This window comes from Phyllobates terribilis, unplaced genomic scaffold (genome assembly GCF_046119375.1).
Source record: "Phyllobates terribilis strain yellow unplaced genomic scaffold, ASM4611937v1 Scaffold_8__6_contigs__length_399053987, whole genome shotgun sequence".
Lineage (NCBI taxonomy): Eukaryota > Metazoa > Chordata > Amphibia > Anura > Dendrobatidae > Phyllobates > Phyllobates terribilis.
Window position 1 is genome coordinate 170,031,522 of NW_027362768.1, and position 24,913 is coordinate 170,056,434.

The 24,913-nt window shown below is 37.7% G+C and overlaps 1 protein-coding gene across 12 annotated transcripts in view; it reads right to left on the reverse strand.

The window, feature by feature from the left end:
• Positions 1–8,028: 8,028 nt before the first annotated feature.
• The window catches only part of DAB1 (DAB adaptor protein 1), a 1,162,683-nt gene continuing 1,145,798 nt past the window's right edge, over positions 8,029–24,913 (reverse strand). For 2 of the 12 annotated variants that reach the window (XM_073643713.1, XM_073643715.1), the window contains 4 exons: positions 18,940–19,485; positions 12,844–12,968; positions 11,805–11,900; positions 8,096–9,505 (listed from right to left, as the gene is read on the reverse strand). In XM_073643713.1, the coding sequence (XP_073499814.1) occupies positions 11,820–11,900; positions 12,844–12,968; positions 18,940–19,485 (752 nt within the window). In that variant the 3' untranslated portion in view covers positions 8,096–9,505; positions 11,805–11,819. Of the gene's footprint in view, positions 9,506–11,804; positions 11,901–12,843; positions 12,969–18,939; positions 19,486–24,913 lie in introns of all 12 variants that reach the window. The other 10 variants (XM_073643720.1, XM_073643714.1, XM_073643725.1 and 7 more) reach the window with 9 other exon arrangements.

Consider the following 24,913-nt stretch of genomic DNA (forward strand, 5'->3'; position numbering starts at 1 on the left):
TGTACATAGGGAGCAGTATTATAGTAGATATATTCTTGTACATAGGAGCAGTATGATAGTAGTTGTATTCTTGTACATAGGGGCAGTATTATAGTAGTTATATTCTTGTACATAGGGGCAGTATTATAGTAGATATATTCTTGTACATAGCGGCAGTATGATAGTAGTTGTATGATAGTAGTTATATTCTTGTACATAGGGGGCAGTATTATAGTTGTTATATTCTTGTACATAGGGGCAGTATTATAGTAGTTGTATTATTGTACATAGGGGCAGTATTATAGTAGTTATATTCTTGTACATAGGAGCAGTATTATAGTAGTTATATTCTTGTACATAGGGGCAGTATTATAGTAGATATATTCTTGTACATAGGAGCAGTATTATAGTAGATATATTCTTGCACATAGGAGCAGTATTATAGTAGTTATATTATTGTACATAGGGGCAGTATTATAGTAGTTATATTCTTGTACATAGGGGCAGTATTATAGTAGATATATTCTTGTACATAGGAGCAGTATGATAGTAGTTGTATGATAGTAGTTATATTCTTGTACATAGGGGCAGTATTATAGTAGCTATATTCTTGTACATAGGGGCAGTATTATAGTAGTTGTATTATTGTACATAGGGGCAGTATGATAGTAGTTGTATTCTTGTACATAGGAGCAGTACTATAGCAGATATATTCTTGTACATAGGGGCAGTATTATAGTAGTTATATTCTTGTACATAGGAGCAGTATTATAGTAGATATATTCTTGTACATAGGGGACAGTATTATAATAGTTATATTCTTGTACATAGGAGCAGTATTATAGTAGTTATATTCTTGTACATAGGAGCAGTATTATAGTAGTTGTATTATTGTACAAAGTGGCAGTATTATAGTAGTTATATTCTTGTACATAGGAGCAGTATTATAGTAGTTATATTCTTGTACATAGGGGGCAGCATTATAATAGTTATATTCTTGTACATAGGAGCAGTATTATAGTAGATATATTCTTGTACATAGGGGACAGTATTATAATAGTTATATTCTTGTACATAGGAGCAGTATTATAGTAGTTATATTCTTGTACATAGGAGCAGTATTATAGTAGTTATATTCTTGTACATAGGAGCAGTATTATAGTAGTTGTATTATTGTACAAAGTGGCAGTATTATAGTAGTTATATTCTTGTACATAGGAGCAGTATTATAGTAGTTATATTCTTGTACATAGGGGGCAGCATTATAATAGTTATATTCTTGTACATAGGAGCAGTATTATAGTAGATATATTCTTGTACATAGGGGACAGTATTATAATAGTTATATTCTTGTACATAGGAGCAGTATTATAGTAGTTATATTCTTGTACATAGGAGCAGTATTATAGTAGTTATATTCTTGTACATAGGAGCAGTATTATAGTAGTTATATTCTTGTACATAGGAGCAGTATTATAGTAGTTGTATTATAGTACATAGGAGCAGTATTATAGTAATATTCTTGTACATAGGGGACAGTATTATAATAGTTATATTCTAGTACATAGGAGCAGTATTATAGTAGTTATATTCTTGTACATAGGAGCAGTATTATAGTAGTCATATTCTTGTACATAGGAGCAGTATTATAGTAGTTGTATTATTGTACATAGGAGCAGTATTATAGTAGTTATATTCTTGTACATAGGGGACAGTATTATAGTAGTTATATCCTTGTACATAGGGGGCAGTATTATAGTAGTTATATTCTTGTACATAGGAGCAGTGTTATAGTAGTTATATTCTTGTACATAGGAGCAGTATTATAGTAGTTATATTCTTGTACATAGAGGCAGTATTATAGTAGTTATATTCTTGTACATAGGAGCAGTATTATAGTAGTTATATTCTTGTACATAGGAGCAGTATTATAGTAGTTATATTCTTGTACATAGGAGCAGTATTATAGTAGTTATATTCTTGTACATAGAGGCAGTATTATAGTAGTTATATTCTTGTACATAGGAGCAGTATTATAGTAGTTATATTCTTGTACATAGGAGCAGTATTATAGTAGTTATATCCTTGTACATAGGAGCAGTATTATAGTAGTTGTATTATTGTACATAGGGGCAGTATTATAGTAGATATATTCTTGTACATAGGAGCAGTATGATAGTAGTTGTATGATAGTAGTTATATTCTTGTACATAGGGGGCAGTACTATAGTAGTTATATTCTTGTACATAGGAGCAGTATTATAGTAGTTATATTCTTGTACATAGGAGCAGTATTATAGTAGTTGTATTATTGTACATAGGGGCAGTATTATAGTAGTTATATTCTTGTATATACTGGGTAGTATTATAGTAGATATATTCTTGTACATAGGAGCAGTATGATAGTAGTTGTATGATAGTAGTTATATTCTTGTACATAGGGGGCAGTATTATAGTAGTTATATTCTTGTACATAGGGGCAGTATTATAGTAGTTATATTCTTGTACATAGGGGCAGTATTATAGTAGTTGTATTATTGTACATAGGGGCAGTATTATAGTAGTTGTATTCTTGTACAGAGGAGCAGTATTATAGTAGTTGTATTCTTGTACATAGGGGGCAGTATTATAGTAGTTATATTCTTGTACATAGGGGGCAGTATTATAGTAGATATATTCTTGTACATAGGGGACAGTATTATAATAGTTATATTCTTGTACATAGGAGCAGTATTATAGTAGTTATATTCTTGTACATAGGAGCAGTATTATAGTAGTTATATTCTTGTACATAGGAGCAGTATTATAGTAGTTATATTCCTGTACATAGGAGCAGTATTATAGTAGTTATATTCTTGTACATAGGAGCAGTATTATAGTAGTTATATTCTTGTACATAGGAGCAGTATTATAGTAGTTATATTCTTGTACATAGGAGCAGTATTATAGTAGTTATATTCTTGTACATAGGAGCAGTATTATAGTAGTTATATTCTTGTACATAGAGGCAGTATTATAGTAGTTATATTCTTGTACATGGGAGCAGTATTATAGTAGTTATATTCTTGTACATAGGAGCAGTATTATAGTAGTTGTATTATTGTACATAGGGGCAGTATTATAGTAGTTATATTCTTGTACATAGGAGCAGTATTATAGTAGTTGTATTCTTGTACAGAGGAGCATTATAGTAGTTATATTCTTGTACATAGGGGGCAGTATTATAGTAATTATATTCTTGTACATAGGGGGCAGTATTATAGTAGATATATTCTTGTACATAGGGGACAGTATTATAATAGTTATATTCTTGTACATAGGAGCAGTATTATAGTAGATATATTCTTGTACATAGGGGACAGTATTATAATAGTTATATTCTTGTACATAGGAGCAGTATTATAGTAGTTATATTCTTGTACATAGGAGCAGTATTATAGTAGTTATATTCTTGTACATAGGAGCAGTATTATAGTAGTTGTATTATAGTACATAGGAGCAGCATTATAGTAGTTATATTCTTGTACATAGGGGACAGTATTATAATAGTTATATTCTAGTACATAGGAGCAGTATTATAGTAGTTATATTCTTGTACATAGGAGCAGTATTATAGTAGTTATATTCTTGTACATAGGAGCAGTATTATAGTAGTTGTATTATTGTACATAGGAGCAGTATTATAGTAGTTATATTCTTGTACATAGGGGACAGTATTATAGTAGTTATATCCTTGTACATAGGGGGCAGTATTATAGTAGTTATATTCTTGTACATAGGAGCAGTATTATAGTAGTTATATTCTTGTACATAGGAGCAGTATTATAGTAGTTATATTCTTGTACATAGAGGCAGTATTATAGTAGTTATATTCTTGTACATAGGAGCAGTATTATAGTAGTTATTTTCTTGTACATAGGAGCAGTATTATAGTAGTTATATTCTTGTACATAGGAGCAGTATTATAGTAGTTGTATGATAGTAGTTATATTCTTGTACATAGGGGGCAGTATTATAGTAGTTATATCCTTGTACATAGGAGCAGTATTATAGTAGTTGTATTATTGTACATAGGGGCAGTATTATAGTAGATATATTCTTGTACATAGGAGCAGTATTATAGTAGTTATATTCTTGTACATAGGAGCAGTATTATAGTAGTTGTATTATTGTACATAGGGGCAGTATTATAGTAGTTATATTCTTGTATATAATGGGTAGTATTATAGTAGATATATTCTTGTACATAGGAGCAGTATGATAGTAGTTGTATGATAGTAGTTATATTCTTGTACATAGGGGGCAGTATTATAGTAGTTATATTCTTGTACATAGGAGCAGTATTATAGTAGTTATATTCTTGTACATAGGAGCAGTATTATAGTAGTTGTATTATTGTACATAGGGGCAGTATTATAGTAGTTATATTCTTGTATATACTGGGTAGTATTATAGTAGATATATTCTTGTACATAGGAGCAGTATGATAGTAGTTGTATGATAGTAGTTATATTCTTGTACATAGGGGGCAGTATTATAGTAGTTATATTCTTGTACATAGGGGCAGTATTATAGTAGTTATATTCTTGTACATAGGGGCAGTATTATAGTAGTTGTATTATTGTACATAGGGGCAGTATTATAGTAGTTGTATTCTTGTACAGAGGAGCAGTATTATAGTAGTTATATTCTTGTACATAGGGGGCAGTATTATAGTAGTTATATTCTTGTACATAGGGGGCAGTATTATAGTAGATATATTCTTGTACATAGGGGACAGTATTATAATAGTTATATTCTTGTACATAGGAGCAGTATTATAGTAGTTATATTCTTGTACATAGGAGCAGTATTATAGTAGTTATATTCTTGTACATAGGAGCAGTATTATAGTAGTTATATTCTTGTACATAGGAGCAGTATTATAGTAGTTATATTCTTGTACATAGAGGCAGTATTATAGTAGTTATATTCTTGTACATAGGGGGCAGTATTATAGTAGTTATATTCTTGTACATGGGAGCAGTATTATAGTAGTTATATTCTTGTACATAGGAGCAGTATTATAGTAGTTGTATTATTGTACATAGTGGCAGTATTATAGTAGTTATATTCTGGTACATAGGAGCAGTATTATAGTAGTTATATTCTTGTACATAGGGGCAGTATTATAGTAGTTATATTCTTGTACATAGGAGCAGTATTATAGTAGTTATATTCTTGTACATAGGAGCAGTATTATAGTAGTTATATTCTTGTACATAGGAGCAGTATTATAGTAGATAATAGAGGCGCACGCCACTTGAAGAATTCGGTGCATCTATTGAGTGGCATGTTAATCCAGTCAAGGACTGGAATAGCATTTCTGCCCTACAAAATGCCAAGACTTTTGGTGATTTGGACTGGTGGATGTGGCAGCACCCATCCCGCTCAGGCTTCTCCCCAGCTCTTCCCATTTTACTGGAGCGGATTCAAACTGGCGAAAACACCAAAGATGCTAAAAAACTGCATAACTCCGCATTCTGCAAAAAATGTAGTGACTTTTATGGCGTAAAAGCTTTGATGAATCAGCCCCGCAGTTTTTATTGTTTGGCAGAATTCTGTTGGATCGTGTCTTTTGCACGGACGTCTGAACGCTGCTGGATATTCAGTCGTGATCTTTCTTTATGGTCAGTGCTTGTCAGTAAATATTGAACATTGTCTCCCTTTGACTTTGATTGATCTGTATCATCTCACAGCAAAGACAAGAAGGTGATGAGAAGACACAACTGAAAGGTTCAATAAGATAAAAGTAAACATAACCATAAGAAATATATTTTTCAAAAGGGATCAAAAAATAAGGAGGACTCCTCATAGAGGTCATCTATCACATCTAGAATTGAAGTTTACCTGCATTTTTTTCCTTATAGAGCATAAATTAATCATCACGATTGGTAAAATATTTTTCTTGTGGCATATCTTTTTAAGGGTAAAAATCAGTCACAAAATGTACCTTTAATATCTCCCGGTTAGGATACTATTAGGATAGCAATGAACATTTGGCTTAAAAATAAAGTTTAGGTGTAAAAACCCTTTGTTTTATTTAGTTTTTTGTTACTTTAGATTAGGCACATTGGCCCCGATTCATCGACATAAGCTATTTTCTCCCCGATGTTTAAGAGGACTGTATTGGAGTTGATTAATTAAGAGGAGCAGCTTCTAACGAGTGGCATGCGACTCATGGATCAGATAAGCTACGGCATCATGCCTTCACCCCAACTTTGCCCATCTGGGGGAAACTAATGTGAAAATGCGAATTGCAAATTGTAACTTTTCAAAGCAATTTTGTGCCAGAATTCTGCTGATATTGCTTTGGTGAATCAGAGTAATAATTTTTGCCAGTTTTTAATTTTTCCAACCAGGAGTGGAACTTAGTTGTCACACGACTATGGGACCGACCAACTTTCACCTCTAAGGCCACGTTCATACGTTCAGTATTTTACATCAGTATTTGTAAGCCAAAACCAGGAGTGGGTGAAAAATGCAGAATCGGTGACTTGTTTCTATTATACTTTTCCTCTGATTGTTCCTTTCCTCATTTTGGCTTATAAATACTGATGTAAAATACTGACCAAATACTGAACGTGTGAACGTGGCCTTAAGGGACAAGATATCAACAGAGATACAAAAACAATTCAGCCTCCCGGTTGGTTGTTTTCCTGCCATTAAGATTTAGTGGATGAATGAGTTTCAGAAATGATTGAGATTTGCTTTTGACAAGTTGTCACATTTTCTAGCCTGAAAACATTATTTGTCTAGTTTGTTTTTCTGCCCAAAGTTGTCACAAAACCTGAAAGGTGTCCTGATGCCAACAAACTGAATGAGAACCCTGACGTCTCATGCACACGTTGCTTATTTGTGACTTGCAGATTTGGTGCTGGCTAAGACTATGTTCACACGTTGCGTTTTTGCTGAGCTCTTTTCAGCAGGCAAAATCTACTCTCTTGGCAGTAAAGAAGCAGCTTCAAAAAGAGTTTTTGCTGCATCTTTTTCTGCATTTTTATTGGCTCTTGTGCATGCTAATAAAGTTTAGTGCCCACCCAAAAAAAGATGATGCAACTTCCTTAAGATTTTGGCACCAAAAAACGCAGCAAAACCACCAGATACCTGCGGTTTTTGCTGCGTCTCTGCTGCGTTTTGCACTTATTCATTGATTTCTATGGGTGAAAAAACGCTGCAAAAACGCTGAATGAAGTGACATTTTGCAGTTTTCAAAAACGCAGCAGTTTTCCAAATCAGTCAGGAAAAAAAAAATGTGTGTGCAGTGAGATTTCTGAAATCTCATAGCTTTTGCTGGTACTGTGAAAAGCAGCTTAAAATTTGCATAAAAAATGCAGCAAAAACAACATGTGAACATAGCTTTACATCTGCAGCATGTCAATTATTTTATTGTTTTTGCTGCAGACTTCACCCAAATGAGTGGGGAAAAATCTGCAACAAAAACACATAAAAAACACATTAAAAACGTGGAAAAAAACTCAGCTTTTTTCTGCCAAGATATACAGAAATGGTGCAGAAAGTTCTGCACCAAATACTTAACATGTGCACATTAGGATAATAAGATCGATTTAGTCTTAAAATAAATAAAAACCTGTAGAATCAGGAAATACATCGGAGCACAAACCCCTTATATGTAAAGGTGATTTAAAACACGTACAAATTGCAAAAAATTGTTGTTTTTTTTTCATTTTCACATTTATACCAAATTTTTTGGCATATTTTTTGCTCAGAGTGTATCTTTTAACATCCAAAAAGGGTCTGTCTTGGTAATAAAGCACTAATAACAAGTTCACACTACCTTACTGGAAAATTGTATTAATAATTATTAATTGCAGTATTAATTAAAAAAAAAATCTAAAAAAGAAATTACAAATGAATAAAAAACATTGAAATATATATAAAAAAAAAAAAGAATAAATTGTTTCCAAAGCCTGTAAAAAAAAGTCTTGATACTCAAGTTTTTCATAGATTTTTTTTTGTTCCTCTTTAGTTTCTAAGTACACAACCCGGACAGACTATAGTTCAATAATGAAGGATAGCGGAAGATTTTTTTTTTTTTTATCAGAACAGGAATGATATTCGACTCTTTGGAGAACACTTTCATAAGTCTCACAAGTAATTCTGTTCCTCCTAATAAAACAGAAATGGTCATAGAAGAATCCCCATTCAGTTTATTAGATTTTGACAGGATAATTACTCAGCAGGTGGAAAAAGAAATATGTGATATGAACCCTGTTTATGTCACTTTGTATTATTTTTTCCTGCTACAATGTAACAGCCAATGTGTTAGATTCAAATAAAAAAAAAATATATAAACAAACAAAAATTCTTAACTTTACAAAACCTGTCATTTTTCAGTGAATTATTTAAAGCCTTTCCCCATTTTCAAGAATTTCATGTCACGATTATAAAATAAAAATCAATTTTTTTTTTCATTAATGTACAAAAGAGACAGAGATGATTTGTTTAATCACAGAACTTTTTTTTTTCTTTCTTTTTTTTTTTATAACAAATTTCATGCCTCCAAAGTTCCAGAACAAAGTCTGATTTTTATCCCAAATTCAGATTTGGCATTATTCTAGAGTTTTTTTGGGCAAATGATTAAGTTTTTTTTGTTTTTTTTTTCAAAAATGGCACGAGTAGAAGAATCTTGTCTGCATAGCCGAACAGCAGCAAGGTTAAGTGCGGAGGAAAAATACCTCCCAACTTCTTAATTAGAAAGTTCCATTGTTAATAATAACAATCTGGTCATTATAGTGTCCGTTACTCCATACAGTGTCTAGAACGGTGCAGGCCTCCAATGTCCTCTCGCAAGTCCAAGAGGCCATAGTACAAAAAAAAAAACATAAAAAAAAAAAACAATATTAATTTTCTTATAGTAAGTACCCAGTGTTCAGAAAGTGTGACCTCCTCCCCCCTCCAACCCTCGCCCCTCCAAGGAAAAAAAAAAAAAAAGTGACTTTTCTAGCAACTTCTTGTGAAATTAAGAAAACTTTCTTCCAATGATAACATTTTCAAAAAGTCTCTAATAAAACATTGAGGAAGGAAAAAAAAAAAGGTGTAAACTTCGTAACTTTTTGCTACATTACATTTGTTACTTTGTATTTAAAAAAAAAAAAAAAGTAAAAAGAAAAAAAAAATCGTGGAAAGAGTAGTAAAGTATTAAACACGTCCTTAAAAAAAAAAATTAATTTAATGATCAAGTCTAGAATCAACTTTCCTTGCAAAGCTTTCAGGTTAATGATGTTAGAGCCGGTGCGGCTTCCGTTTTTTTTCCCCCTGTGCTCCGTTCTCACCAGGGTTTTTTTTTTTCCCTTCTTCTTTCAGGACGCAGGTAAAACCCATTGTTATGGTTCAATGGAAAGAATGCCGCCATTGAGTCACTGTATCCAGCCGTAGCTTCAGTCAAGTCTTGGAGCGCAACAAGCTCGTTATCGCTGTTTCTTAGGTCTGCTGATCTGAGCGTAGATAGGATCTTCTGATCTGACCTAAAGGTGGGAAAAAATATCAGTATCTGGAGCCTAAGTGTCACCTTCACCTGGATCACTAAGTGTTTACTAACCCCCTACACACCAGGGTCGTATGATAATCCCATCTACAACCATGATATATGGTAATGAGTGATCCTATAGACATCAGAGGTCTATTAACCCCCTACACACCAGGGTCATATGATAATCCCATCTATAACCATGATATATGGTAATGAGTGATCCTATAGACATCAGAGGTCTATTAACCCCCTAGACACCAGGGTCATATGATAATCCCATCTATAACCATGATATATGGTAATGAGTGATCCTATAGACATCAGAGGTCTATTAACCCCCTACACACCAGGGTCATATGATAATCCCATCTATAACCATGATGTTATCATTAATCCTATAGACATCAGGGGTCTATTAACCCACAAGTGTCTAATTATTAACCCATTAGACAACAGAGATAAATATGTTAACCCCCTAGACACCAAGGACATTTCATAACCCCCTCTATATCCATGATGTTATTATTAATCCTATAGACATCAGGGGTCTATTAACCCACAGGTGACTAATTAACCCATTAGACAACAGATATACATTTATTAACCCCCTAGAAAACAGGGGCTTATGATAACCCACTCTATAAACATGATATTATTAGTGATCCTATAGACATCAGAGGTTTATTAACTCTCAGGTGTCTATTTATTAACCCATTAGACAACAGGGATACATTTATTTACCCCTAGACACCAGGGTCATATGATAATCCCCTCCACAACCATGATATAATTAGAGATCCTCTAGACATCAGAGGTCTATTTAATAAACCACAGGTCATATATATGTAGATAAAGGACACTATGGTTAAAATTATCAACCCACTAGATATGGGAGAGATTTGTAGGATCCATTAGACAACAGAAATATATTTATTAACCTACAGGACACCAGGGGCATAATGAAAACCCACTCTATGACCATGATATTGTTAGTGATCATTTAGACATAATAGGTCTATTTATTAACCCATTAGATGACAGTGATCAATTTATTTACCCCCTAGACACCAGGATCATATGGTAATCCCCTCTATAACCATTATATAATTAGTGATCCTATAAACAGCAGGGGTATATTAATCCACAGGTGTCTATTTATTAACCCATTAGACAACAAAGATACATTTATGAACCCACCAGACACCAGGGACTTATGATAACCCACTCTTTGACCATAATATTATTAGTGATCCTCTAGACATCAGGGGTCTATATATTAACCCATTAGACAATAGACAAACATTTATTAACCCACTAGACACCAGGGACATATATTTGACTACTAGACACCAGGTTTATAATGATTAAAGATGAGTGAATCTATCTATAAGGAATAAAATTCGTTATGAATTTCCCAAAAATTTCAAATTTGGGCGAATCTGATATTTTCAGGATTTGATGCACATTTGGAAAGTTAAAATACTAAAGCTCATGATGCCGACCTCTCCTAGGCCGTCGCCTGACGTCACCGCCACCTGCTCAGCTCCTTCTCTCCAGTGCTCGATTTTTCCGATGAACGACCTGACATGGTCTTATTGGGGGCGACATACATTATTGATGTAAATATCATATACTCCCTCTCCCTCCAACTTCATGAGGCCAAGCAGTGGTCTCAGCACCGGAGGAACCGAAGACCTGTGTGGAGGACCAGGGCGCTGCGGAGGTGGCGGAGGTGGTGTAAGGAGTCAGGTGGGGGCCTGGGAGAGATGAGTATATTATGTTTCATTATTGTAACCCCCCTAAGCCGCTATTTTACTGGATTTGCACAAATCAAATATCCAAAAATTCTGATTTTTTCGGAAATTCGTAACACAATCTATTAGTTTCGCTCAGCTCCAGACTATTATTATTATTATTATCATCATTATATGGAAGGGACTCCAGGATTACTATAATAAAGAGCTTGGTAATATTATAAGTGCACCAGACAGCTGGGATAATACTCCAAATGCACTACTGATCCCATTATTAACCTTATAACCAGGGATATAAAGCTACAATAATAAAGATTATTGTTAAGCTTATAGGAGGACATGGATTTTTTTTATTAACCTCTGTACCACCAGGGGCATTATTCTTATCCCACCAGACACCATCAATCAAAAAATAAAAATCATTACATTTTGATGTGACTTGTATTAATGGGCACAGACACAACGGTAAAGAAGACCAAGCAAGAAAGTGGTGAGATGGATGACGCCACAGAAGGATTAGTCGGAAGGACAGATACCTACCCCAGTCTGTGCTCTCTAGCTCCCGACCTGTGGGCTTATAGAGTCACCACTGGGCTCGTCTACATCAGCAGAGGCTACCGCCTGAGAAGCATCAGGCTACAAGACAAGAAGACAAGGACAGGTTGGAGAAAGGAGGCAAAGATCAGGTTAGTACAGAAAGCATAGAAAGTGTTAGAAGAAGCATCATGGGCCCTTTGTGGTTGGCATCACCTTCACTGTGCTTGTCACATCCAGTTGGGTCATTATTTGTGATCACTGTACCAGGACGGAAGGTCATAATGGGCCACCCAATTTTAGGACATTTTTTTTTTAACTTTTTCCATCTTGTGAAGAAGTTAGAAAAAGTTCAGTAAAAAGTAGCGAGAGTTCATTTAGTGGAGACAACCTCAATAGTGACCACCATGACCATGAAGTCCCAACCTAAAGTCAGAGGGTCATCAAGTTGAAGTGGGAAACAATGTAGCCATCCCAGTAGACATTAGATATGGTCTTGTAGCCATAGTGTAAAAAGTTGTTTCAAATTTCACAACTTTTTGTAACTTTTTCCTAACTTTGGCATGGTCATGGTCAGGATCCAGTGGTGGACACAGACAGAAGAAGCCCCCGTGCAAGAACAATATATGAGCCAATATCTTATCATAACGCACAATTCAACCTGCTTTGGAGGTAGAAGTGGCCTCTGTACCTTATGGGCCCACGGTTGCACCAATGGTATGTCTGCCATTGTAAAGATCTCCATAGCTTACAATAAAAAAATGATCACATCCGATGCCTTTCACCCCTCGGATGTTTAGGAAATTGATACATTTTTTTTTGGTGACCTTAGTTGCCTTTTCCCCCATTTAACATTGTGTAGCTTAATATGACAAGTCCCTCCGAAACATAAAATAATTACTAACGCATTTCAGGCATCTAAAAAAGAACTTACAAAAAAAAGACCAATCTGCCTTTATCTACCCGGGAAAGACTTTTCGTCTACCGGTTTTTATTGTCTGGGGGGAGAAAGGGATTGTAATGTGAATATGTAAGAACCACTTACAGCATCTTCTACAGTTTTACTGGGACTTTCAAAGCCTTCTTCAAAGATGTCGTCTGCGATGGGATCACTTGTGTGAGACGCCGAGGACTTTGATGGGGAGCTCTGCCTTGGGGCTGGAGTAGGGGCTGGAGTAGACATGACATTGGAAACAATTAGGATACATTGTAGAATACATGATATATATATATATTTTTTTTTTAAGAAAGCGCCCATTCCTCTAAAAATTATGGAGAGTATTAAAATGACATTGAGAAGGAGCGCAGCTCTGGAGGACATGCTTAGGTGGAGATAAAAAAAATCATTTGTTAGAGGATAGATAAAGAACATGGTCTGTTATGAAAGCCATATTTCATTTTATATTACAGATTTGCCTGCCAGACGTTAAACAGACTCCATCAAATTCTTTTTGGAGTCAGTGGTTCGAAACTAATAATTTTCCTCTGCAGCCTGTTCGCCGTCTAAACCTGTTGAGATGCATTTTTCATACAGAAACAAATGCATTCATCAGGGTAAAGGCGCCGGAGAATCGTTTTTTATTTTTTTTTTTTTATTTGGCGCCATCTTCTTAGGGAAATGCAGCGAGATCCTAGCTGGGAGTCATTGATGAATTTTGATATCAAGGCAAATACCGTCGTCATTAATGTCCTGACTAATGAAAAAGGACACTTCCAGTCGAGCCACAGGCACGGAAAGGAACGGCGCTGCCGCGGATGGATTCGTAAGATGGTAAATGAAGAGATTTGTCATTTACTGACATTTCGTTCAAGTGGGAATAAAATGCTGACAGTAAAAAAATAACAAGAAAACGTGATGGAACCCGCAACAAGATCTGGCAAAAAGTATCACAAAAAGTTACACTAAAAAATTGCTCATTTTATCATTTTTTTTAAATTAAGTTTGAAAAGTTTTGTAACTTTTTAATATACAGTTAGATCCAGAAATATTTGGTCAGTGACCGAATCTTTGTGATTTCAGCTCTGAAGGCCACTGTTTTTGATTTGGGATGAAACAACTGAGATGCAATTGAAGTGGAGACTTTCAGGTTTATTTAAAGATGGGAACCAAAATAGATGGGAACCAAGCAGGTGGGAAGGTGCATACAAATGACTGTTCCCGCTGTGAAGCACCGAGAGCCTGTACGTGGTTTGGACAGTCATTCTGTGCTGACAGACGTCCCTTAAAAGGGTTGAACAAAAATCTCCTTGGAAATATTTAGAAATTGTAGGGAATTTTCTACAAAGCCTCCTCATTTCAGGGGCTCAAAAGTAATTGGACAAATTAACTTTATCTTAAATAAATTGCTCATTTTTAATACTTTGTGGAGAATCCTTTGCAGCAATGATGGCCTGAATCCTGGAGGCCATAGAGGTCACCATCGCTGGTCTCCTCCTTTATGACGCTTTGCCATCTTACTGCAGTGACTTACGTTCTCGCTTAATTGTGGGTCTTTCCGCCTTACCTTTTGTCTTCATCCTGTGAAATGCGGCTCGATGGACTGAGATGTGGTGATGACTCGGCCATTTTAGAATATTCCACTTCTTTGCTTTCAGGATGTTTTGGGTCAATGTCCATCTGTCCTGTGAAGCATCGTCCAACCAACCTTGCTGCATATGGTTGAATCTGAGTAGAAAGTATTGCCCTGTACACATTGGATTCATCCGGCTGCTTCTGTCTTCAGTTACATCATCAATAACCACTAGTGACTCAGTGCCACTGGAAGCCATGCATGCCTGCACCATCATACTGCCTCCACCATGTCTCACAGAGGGTGTGGTGTGTTTTGGATCAGGAGCTGTTCCAAGCCTTCTCTATACTTTCTTCTTCCCATCATTCTGGTACAGGTTGATCTTCATTTTGCTTTTCCAGAACTGGGCGGCTTCTATAGATGTTTTTTGGAAAAGTCTAATCTGGTCTTTCTATTTTCAGACTGATTAAAGGTTGCACCTTGTGGTGACCCTTCTGTATTTGCTCTCATGAAGTCTTCTATTTATGTTAGACTTAGATACTGAGACAACGACTTCCTGGACAGTCTTCACTTGGGTGGATGTTGTGAAGGAGTTTTTCTTCACCAAGGAAAGGATTCGGCAATCATCCATCATTGGTGTCTCCTGTGGACGTCCAGGCCTTTTTGAGTTCCCGAGCTCACCAGTGTGCTCTTTTTTTTTTCAGTATGTACAAAATTGTTGATAACATTTCTGCCATCTCTCTGATGGATTTCTTGATTTTTTTCAGTCTAATGATCGTCTGTTTCTGTTCCACTGAGAACTCCATTTACCGCATGTTGTGGGTTCACAATAACGCTTCCAAATGCAAATACCACACCTGGAATCAGCTCCAGACCTTTTACCTGCTGAATTGATGATGGATTAATGAGGGAATAGCCCATTAAAGTGCTTTTGAGATATCTGTCCAATTACTTTGGGTCCCTTTGAAAAGAAGCAGCTACATATTAAAGGTAATTCCTAAACTGTTACTCCAATTAGTATGTGAAGACCCTCAAATTTAAACTGAGTAGGCACTTTAAGCCCAGATTGATTATATAACTACATCTTCAATATGTTTTGGTAAACAGCTAAAATGCCAAAACTTGTGTCACTGACCAAATATTTCTGGTCCTAACTGTACTTTTTGTTTCCACTCCACAGCGTTTTCAAGATCTCTGCTTACATTCAGTTAATGCAATCATTCTTATTTTGATATGAAATGAATATATTTCGATTTACTGACAGCCATTAAAGATGGTGATGATATGAGGAACTGATACATTCAATAAAAACGCTTAAATGGATTTTCCATTTTTACGTAACTAAAGTGAATAATGAAAAATTAAGCAAATCTAATTAGAGTTGCAGAACTTTTTGTTGTTCACTTTAATTACTTAAAAATGGAATATCCCTTTAAGCGTTTTTATAATAGAATATTTCAACCAATAGAAAAACAATCCATACGATGCAAGCCCTTGAGGAGCCGTCTTATATCTATACCTCAGAAACCAGTCTGACAACCAATACGACGTCAAATACAGTTTACTCAGTGGTTGTCAACAGGACTTCTGACTTTTTCTTGGGGGGTGGGGGAGTCGACGTTGCCAATATTATTCTAATTTTCTGAACGTCTGAGCTCATATTTCCAATATAGTTTCTGTTTTCATCCCTTATGAATAGTGATGGGCGAACCCGTGGATGTTCGGGTCCTGTGGGTTCGAGTCAAGTACTCTGCTGTCTGCCATTGTGCCGTCTCCTACATAGTTTACTTCTGAGGGATAAAATTAGTTTGGGTCATGTGCTGGAAACACAGAGCTGTAATATACAGTGGGGGAAAAAGCATTTAGTCAGCCACCAATTGTGCAAGTTCTCCCACTTAAAAAGATGAGAGAGGCCTGTATTTGACATCATAGGTCGACCTCAACTATGAGAGACAAAATGAGAAAACAAACCCTGAAAATCACTTTGTCTGATTTGGAAAGAAATTTTTTTCACATTTTGGTGGAAAATAAGTATTTGGTCAATTACAAAAGTTAATCTCAATACTTTGTTATATATCCTTTGTTGGTAATGACAGAGGTCAAACGTTTCCTGTAAGTCTTCACAGGGTTAGCGCACACTGTTGCTGGCATGTTGGCCCATTCCTCCATGCAGATCTCCTCTAGAGCAGTGATGTTTTGGGGCTGTCGCTGGGCAACACGGACTTTCAACTCCCTCCAAAGGTTTTCTATAGGGTTTAGATCTGGAGACTGGCTGGGCCACTCCAGGACCTTGAAATGCTTCTTACAAAGCCACTACTTCATTACTCTAGTGGTGTGCTTGGGATCATTGTCATGCTGAAAGACCCAGCCACATTTCATCTTCAATGCCCTTGCTGATGGAAGGAGGTTTGCACTCAAAATCTCACGATACATGGCCCCATTCATTCTTTCATGTACACGGATCAGTCGTCCTGGTCCCTTGGCAGAGAAACAGCCCCAAAGCATGATGTTGCCACCCCCATGCTTCACAGTAGGTATGGTGTTCTGTGGATGCAACTCAGCATTCTTTCTCCTCCAAACACGACGAGTTCTGTTTCTACCAAACAGTTCTACTTTGGTTTCATCTAACCATATGACATTCTCGCAATACTCTTCTGGATCATCCAAATGCTCTCTAGCAAACTTCAGACGGGTCCGGACATGTAATGTCTTAAGCAGGGGGACACGTCTGGCACTGCAGGAACTGAGTCCCTGGCGGCGTAGTGTGTTACTGATGGTAGCCTGTGTAACGTTGGTCCCAGCTCTCTGCAGGTCATTCACTGGGAGTAGATAATACGTTATATAAAGAAAAGTGATACAATTTTACAATATTCTTACTATCTGTATAAACTCAGTAAGTTTTTCAATATCTCTGCTTGCTGTAATTGTAAGTTAATCTACATTGCTTTCTTCTTTGTTCTAATACTACACATCTCTAATAACCATACTGACAACTGTCCCAAGTTTGTCCGTCTGTGGTAATTTTTTACAAACAATCCCGAAAAATGTGTGGAATCCCAATCTGAAAATAGGCATTGTTTACACAAATATAAAGTCCTGTAGCAAAGCCAGGTAAGACTGGGTTAAATCCTAGCACTGTAGGTCTTGATTAGATGCACCTGACTAGCTTTGACTAAGAACCAGGGCCTCTGTTCACTAGGTGTGTGTCTGCTGGTATGAGCAGAGGCGAGTGTGCTGCTGGTGAGTGACCAGCCAAAATGTGAGCTGAAGCTGGGAAAGAGACAATCCAGATTCTCGCTCTGAATGGAGACTGCATCGGGCAGCTAGGAAAGCTGAGCAGTCTATGTGTTGGAGCTGCAAACAAACGTGGAAGTTACAGCCTGTTCAGTGTGAACTGTGCCCAGAGTTGAACACTTTTGTTTGGTGCTGGAAACTCAGGCTGAAGGGGATACCGAGACTGGTAGGATCATCCTCTTCTGTGTATGAAGTCTGCTCCGGCAAAAAGGACTGTAATCTGTTCGGGTGAACTGGCACTGTCATATATATCAGTGGCGGGAATAAACCATCATTAAATTGCCAAAACTATTGTCCCAAATTTTGCCGCGACTTTCCCAATTTTTCAGAAGCAGTGTCAGAAAACTTGCAGTGTCCAAGGTAAAGAATAGGTGCATTTTATAAAAATCTCACCCATGCAGAGTCAGAAGGATTGAGGCAGCACAAAGGGCGAGACTGAAATATCCTTAAAGAGTAACTAAACTTTCATTTTTCTAAATTATTTTGTCCAGTTTGGAAAAGTTCTGAAACTTTGCAAATCACTTTATTAGTGGATTTGTCTTCATTTCTGTAAAAAAAAAAATACATGTAAGTGACTTCTACTTTTCCCCAGTCTATTTGCTGCCATCAGCTGCATTGATATCAGAACATAGTCATGTGGAGTACAGATGATGGCAGTGATGGATCAGCCAGTCTCCTCCTCTGAGTGTTCTGCTGATCAGAACAATCTCCTGCAGCAGCAGCCCCCCAGAGCTAGTGAAACACCGATGCTGAGCTGACCCATCACTGCCATCATCTGTACTCTAAATGAGCACGTTCTGAAATCAATGGGGAAAAAAATGGGAAAAACAGGGGTTTGGAAGCCACTGACATGCAAATTTTTTTTTTATAGGAATGGAGACAAATACGCTAATAAAGTGATTTGCAAAGTTTCAGAACTTTCTACACTAGACAAAATTATAAAAATAAATAAAGTTTAGTTACTGTTTAATTTGACAGCACCAATGTTAGTATTTATGGATACTGTGTGCCTTGAAATATGACTTAGGATAAAAGCCAAATCAGAATCTCAATTTGCAGACACGATGTTTCGGGGTATTGCTCCTCGTCAGTACAAAGTATGAGATCTGATTTGGCTGGGTGAGAGGGTATTGAGATCTTAAAATTCTAAGAAGCTGATATACAAAGTATAATTGGAAATTGTATCAGTCTGAATATACAATGTATACCCCTTACTTGGTGAAACTGGAATACCCCTTTAAGAAGATGGTGGATAGGACAACACAATCTATGGTCAGTAGGTGGCACATAAGCCACACTTCAGCTTGGCCTCCAGGCTCCTGGGGTCTGGTACTTACGTGAATTAGTAGACGGTGAAGTGGAAGTCATAGGCGTCAAGTTTAGTTGTGAGATATCAAAGTCGTCACAATCGTCTGTATCCTGAGCCAACCCAACTTTGTCGAAGTAGCTTGAGAAGGCCTCTGAGGTACAAGAGAGGGACGTTGGATCTGTCTGCCGCAATGGCACCGGAGGGGGGTTTACCATCTGAAAATCCTTAAACATCTCTATAGTTACTTTCTGGCCGGGTTGTAGAGGACTTGATCGCAATGAGTCACTGGTTGGTGGAACGGCGGCTACCGGGGTAGAAGTACCTTGAAACATGGCTGCTTGGAAAGGCAATACAGTTTGTGTTGGCATGAAGGCAGTAGGTGGAAACTGGCCGGGAAGGGTTGGCCATGGCTGTTGCTGAGTAGGAGAGTAGAGGCCCGGTTGAGCCCACGCTATCGTTTGGCTTCCCTGCATGACCTGAGCAACTGGAGACTGACCACCAAGAACCATTTGAGGTTGCATCAATGGTTGTTGTCCCCAGAATGAAGGCTGGACAGCTCCCATCGCAACGTAGCCTTAAAGAAATCAGAAGAAAATCACAATGAGACACTGAATCCTGAGAGAAAAGTATATATGACATCACCATAAATATACATTACCAGGAGAACCATGGACTTTACTTACAGCTCCCCCGCAGGCCAAACAAAACATTACAATCTATCCATGATAACAATGAAAATAAAATAGAAATTCTGCAAACAGCTCCTTATATCTCAGCTTCTTGGACTCCTGTGTGACATTTGATAAGTAACATACTGGAGAGAACTGCAGCCACTCCTGAGGTTTTATGTTAAACAAATAATATAATTCTGTGCAGTTTTCTGTTAATCCCTCAGTGGAGGATTAATATTACATAGGGCAGCTCCCTGAAGAGTCCTAACGAGTCTGACAGTCAAAATCTTGCTAAAGGCCGCTGCAAAAGTCTTCATACCCTTTTGAAGATGACTACTGGGTAGTCGTATTCACTGCGGCTCTTCTGCTCCACGCTCAGACCGGCTAATGGACGTATATCAGTGAATTACTCATGCTATACTTTTTCAATATTTGAGCACAGGTAGAAGATGTTGAAATGTATGCACCTGATTACATTTAGCTTATTGATCTACAACTGACTGGTTGAGTCATCAACTTAAAGGGGAAAAATTGCAAGGTTCTCCTAAAAACTTTGCAATCCACCACTCAAGAGGGATTTTTAATTCAATTGTTTATCAGAGGTGATCAGTCTCCTAGGCAAGGAGCGCAGCACTTGTAAGTTTTTGCTTTAGAGATTGTGAACGCTGCACTGAAGCCGGCCAGATCACTGGATCTAGTTTGCTTTAATGTCCCTGCGCTCCTCTGGTGCTGCAGAGGCAATGCTACCTCTGCAAGCAGCATGGGAGAGCGCTCAGTTCAGACCAGTGGATCCAGTTGGATAAACACGTAGGCTGCGCTGCTGAAGTGAATCAATTCTTCAGAGATGATGATGATGATGATGAAAAGGCTTTTTATTAACAAGGCGTTTCAACCCATTGGTTTAAGTGTTCCTCTGGGTGTTCCCTATGTAACTGGCATCCATTTCGGGCCTCTAAAAACCCATCCATTCTCATGCTGTACACATTTGTTTTTTTTTACTTGAAAAAGACACCGATACGGCGTTGAAACGCGTTGTTAATAAAAAGCCTTTTCATCATCATCATCATCATTTCTCAAGAATTGATTTACTCCAGCAGCGCAGCCCACCTACGTGTTTATCCAACTGGATCCAATATCTCCTGGAGGACTTTTTAACCCCTTCTCTCCCCTTTTTTTTTTTTTTTTTTTTTAAACTTTTGGGTTTAGAGACACAATAAACCTCAGGATACTTTCAATTTGGATTGAATTTATTTGATGCAAATCAAAGTTTTCGGTCAATTTGGGCAGAATGAATCCAAATAGAACTTGGGGGGATTGGATCATTCCTGGTCCTGGAATATTCCTTTACAATATAAATATGGGGGTAGGAGAGGGGTGCTGCTGGTGCTCGAGACCCCCAAGGTGGGGTGGAGAGTCACTATGAAGAGTGGCCCGGAGGTCCATTCTTGCAGGGGAAATTCTGCATGTACCCTATAGGGGGGTGCATGTATGAACGAGGAAGAGGGGGTCCCTCTCACTTTTATATATTCCGAATTCAGCCTGAATCATTAGGGACAAACATATAAGCTGTCAAATTTCAATTTTCCAAAGACTGATTTTCAGGGTCACCACACTGCACCCCTCCTTTAAATTAAAGCCCGTTTTCTCTTCATCAGCGAGGTGGGAATTAATCATATCTTGTAAATCTTGACTTCCAAGGAGGCCGAGCTCTGCACCTCTAAGGAGGTGAAGGGACTAATTTGGAGGGAGTCTCTGCAGAGTGCTAAGGGTTAATTTAAAGCTGACACCTTGGTGATATCATCCATCTTGCTCTAATGTGCTCGTGATGGGAGCTATGCAGCGTCGGGGAGGGGGGATTCTCACTCCGGTAATGGATATTTTTCTTGTCCCTTTATCAGATGAAATCTGTAATTTTGGGATCGGGAGAATCTTCTCGTAAACGTTATGAGTCGTTACGTAAATTAATGTTTCCACTGAAACCTATTAATACAGAGGCCTGAGATTCCAGATGTAGGACACTTGCTGCAAGCCACTGCTGGGACTTGTAGTAGCATTCTGCTATACCCTCCATTATCGGAGGAGGAGGACGAGGAGGAGGAGGCAGGAAAGGTAGAGATGGAGAAACTGCCGCAAATGCCACATGGCACTGATTGTGCACAATATAGCAGTATTATAGGGTATATCACTTAATGTCAGAGTCTATGGACACTGTATACAGTGGGGAAAAAAAGTATTTAGTCCGCCACCAATTATGCAAGTTCTCCCACTTAAAAAGATGAGGTCGGCCTGTAATTGACATCATAGTTAGACCTCAACTATGAGAGACAAAATGAGAAAACAAATCCTGAAAATCACATTCTCTGATTTGGAAAGAAATGTTTTCAAATTTTGGTGGAAAATAAGTATTTGGTCCATTACAAAAGTTAATCTCAATACTTTGTTATATATCCTTTGTTGGCAATGACAGAGGTGAAACGTTTTCGGTAAGTCTTCACAAGGTTAGCACAAACTGTTGCTGGCATGTTGGCCCATTCCTCTTTGCTGATCTCCTCTAGAGCAGTGATGTTTTGGGGCTGTCGCTGGGCAACACGGACTTTCAACTCCCTGCAAAGGTTTTCTATAGGGTTTAGATCTGGAGACTGGCTGGGCCACTCCAGGCCCTTGAAATGCTTCTTACGAAGCCACTCCTTCATTACCCTGGCGGTGTGCTTGGGATCATTGTCATGCTGAAAGACCCAGCCACGTTTCATCTTCAATACCCTTGCTGATGGAAGGAGGTTTGCACTCAAAATCTCACGATACATGACCCCATTCATTCTTTCATGTACACGGATCAGTCGTCCTGGTCCCTTGGCAGAGAAACGGCCCCAAAGCATGATGTTGCCACCCCCATGCTTCACAGTGGGTATGGTGTTCTTTGGATGCAACTCAGCATTTTTTTTTTCTCCAAACACGACGAGTTGTGTTTCTACCAAACAGTTCTACTTTGGTTTCATCTGACTAAATGACATTCACCCAATACTCTTCTGGATCATCCAAATGCTCTCTATCAAACTTCAGACGGGCCTGGACATGTAATGGCTTAAGCAGGGAGCCACTTTATGGCTCGGTTTATGCACAGTATGGCGATATTAGAGAGTTTATCACTTTATGACAGAATTATTTGGACATTGTATTAGAGTGCTTGCACACAGTATGGTGGTATAATAGGTTAAATCACTCTGTCATAGTATTATTTGGGTACTTTATGTCATTATTTATGCACAGTATGGTGGTATTATATAGTATATTACTTTATCACAGTATTATTTGGACACCGCACGGTATGATTTGTGCATAATATGGTGTTGTTATACAGTACATCACTCTGCTGCAACAATATTACTTCAACACTGTATGGCGCTGTTTGTCCACAGTATGTAAGTATTATGGAGTATGTTACTGTATAGCTGTATTATTTGAATATTGTATGCCATTGATTGGTGCTATTATAGAGTATATCACTCCATGACAGTATTATTTGGGCACATCATGGCACTATTTGAGCATAGTATGGTAGGAATATAGAGCACATTACTCTATTGCAGAAATGCTTGACATTGTATGGCACCAGCGGAATTGCATTATAGAGTTCAGCATTCTTTGGCAGTATTTTTGGAGACTGTGGCCTTGTTTCTGCAGTTTAGTGATATTAATGAATATATCACACCATGGCAAGATTTTGGTCACTGCTTGGACACTGTATAGCACTGCTTGTGCACAGTACTGTGCTATTATATAGAGCACTATATGGCAGTATTTTTGGACACTGTATGGCTCAGTTTGTGGACAGTTTAGTGGTGTTATTGAATACATTACTATATGAGAACACGTTGGGCACTGTATTGCACTGCTTGTGCATAGTATGGAGCTATTATATAGAGCACTATATGGCAGTATTTTTGGACACTGTATGGCACTGTTTGGATACAGTATTACATTACTGTAGATGAAATCACCATGTGACAATATTTTAGGCACTGTATGGCATTTTGTTCTAAATTGTTGGAAAATGTTATTTTATATTTTCCATAAAAAGACGATGGAAGATGACGTTTTGTAGAGATATTCTGAGGTTGAAGTTTTCTGAACGAGCAGCCGGACCTCTTCTTCTTCCTCAGATATCCTTCAAATGAAAATACTGATGTAACATAGTGATGATGATGATGATGATGATGATGTGCTGGTGACCTGTTCAGAAAGACCAAATGGGGGGATTTTTGGGAGCCGCCAATACTTTGCACACAGCAGGTCTCAGATCTCTGCCCTAAACCTTTGCTTATCTACACGTGCGGTGGGTTCTGGGAGGCTCGCACTTGGCCCCCGCTCCCGTCTGTGCCACCATGGCTGATCATAGTATCGTCCTGCTTATGGGGAGGAGATCAGTGCGGGATAATCCAGATCTGGTCTCTAATAATTACCCCTGTATGATCGTATTCACATGCCATCATGGTGCCCTTATCTTTGGAGTTGGACTTTTTTTTTTTACATAGGAGTTTGTCCCTATTTGTAAAGTTTTCTGACCTCGGGATTATGACGATGACTTCATCGGAATATCATCAATTGTCATCGATGAGCCGGCAGACCGACAAAACGTTTACTGCACCTAATTTGTATTTCTGAAATCTAGAGTAGCAAAATATTTCTTCAATCCAGATAAGTAACAAGATGACAAATACAATGTATCTGTTCCTGACAGATTACACAAATTATGGACAGATCTTAAAGTGTATCCCTGATGTTATAGGTGACTTTCAGAATAAGTTATCCTGTCTGAGTACAAGAAGAATATACATATTTCTGCCAATTATATTGCTTGTATTAAGCACGTTAACCAGTTTTCCCTCTGCAAGCTCTCTATTTTTGATTTTCTATCGTCTCTGAGCTAGTGGGTAGAGACGAGCTGCTATGCGGTCACCTATGCACAACATTCACAGACATGAGGAATTCCTGCTCTCCTGTCTCTATGTAACACAGGTTTAGAAGTAGCAGCAGCATGGAGGACCTTACAGAGCAGTACTGAGCAGTTTAGCTATGAATACAGATATGGGGTGAGATAAAACACTTATTAGAAAACAACATGGAGGACATTATACAGCAGTACCGAGAAGTGTAGTTGTGAATCCAGCTCACTTACTACAAAACAGCATGGGATACATTATACAGCAGTACTTAACAATGAAGATGCGAAACCAGTTCTGGGGGTGAGCTAAAACACTTACTACAAAGCAGCATGGAGGACATTATAAGGCAGTACTGAGCAATGATGCTGCAAAGCCAGCTCTTGGGGGT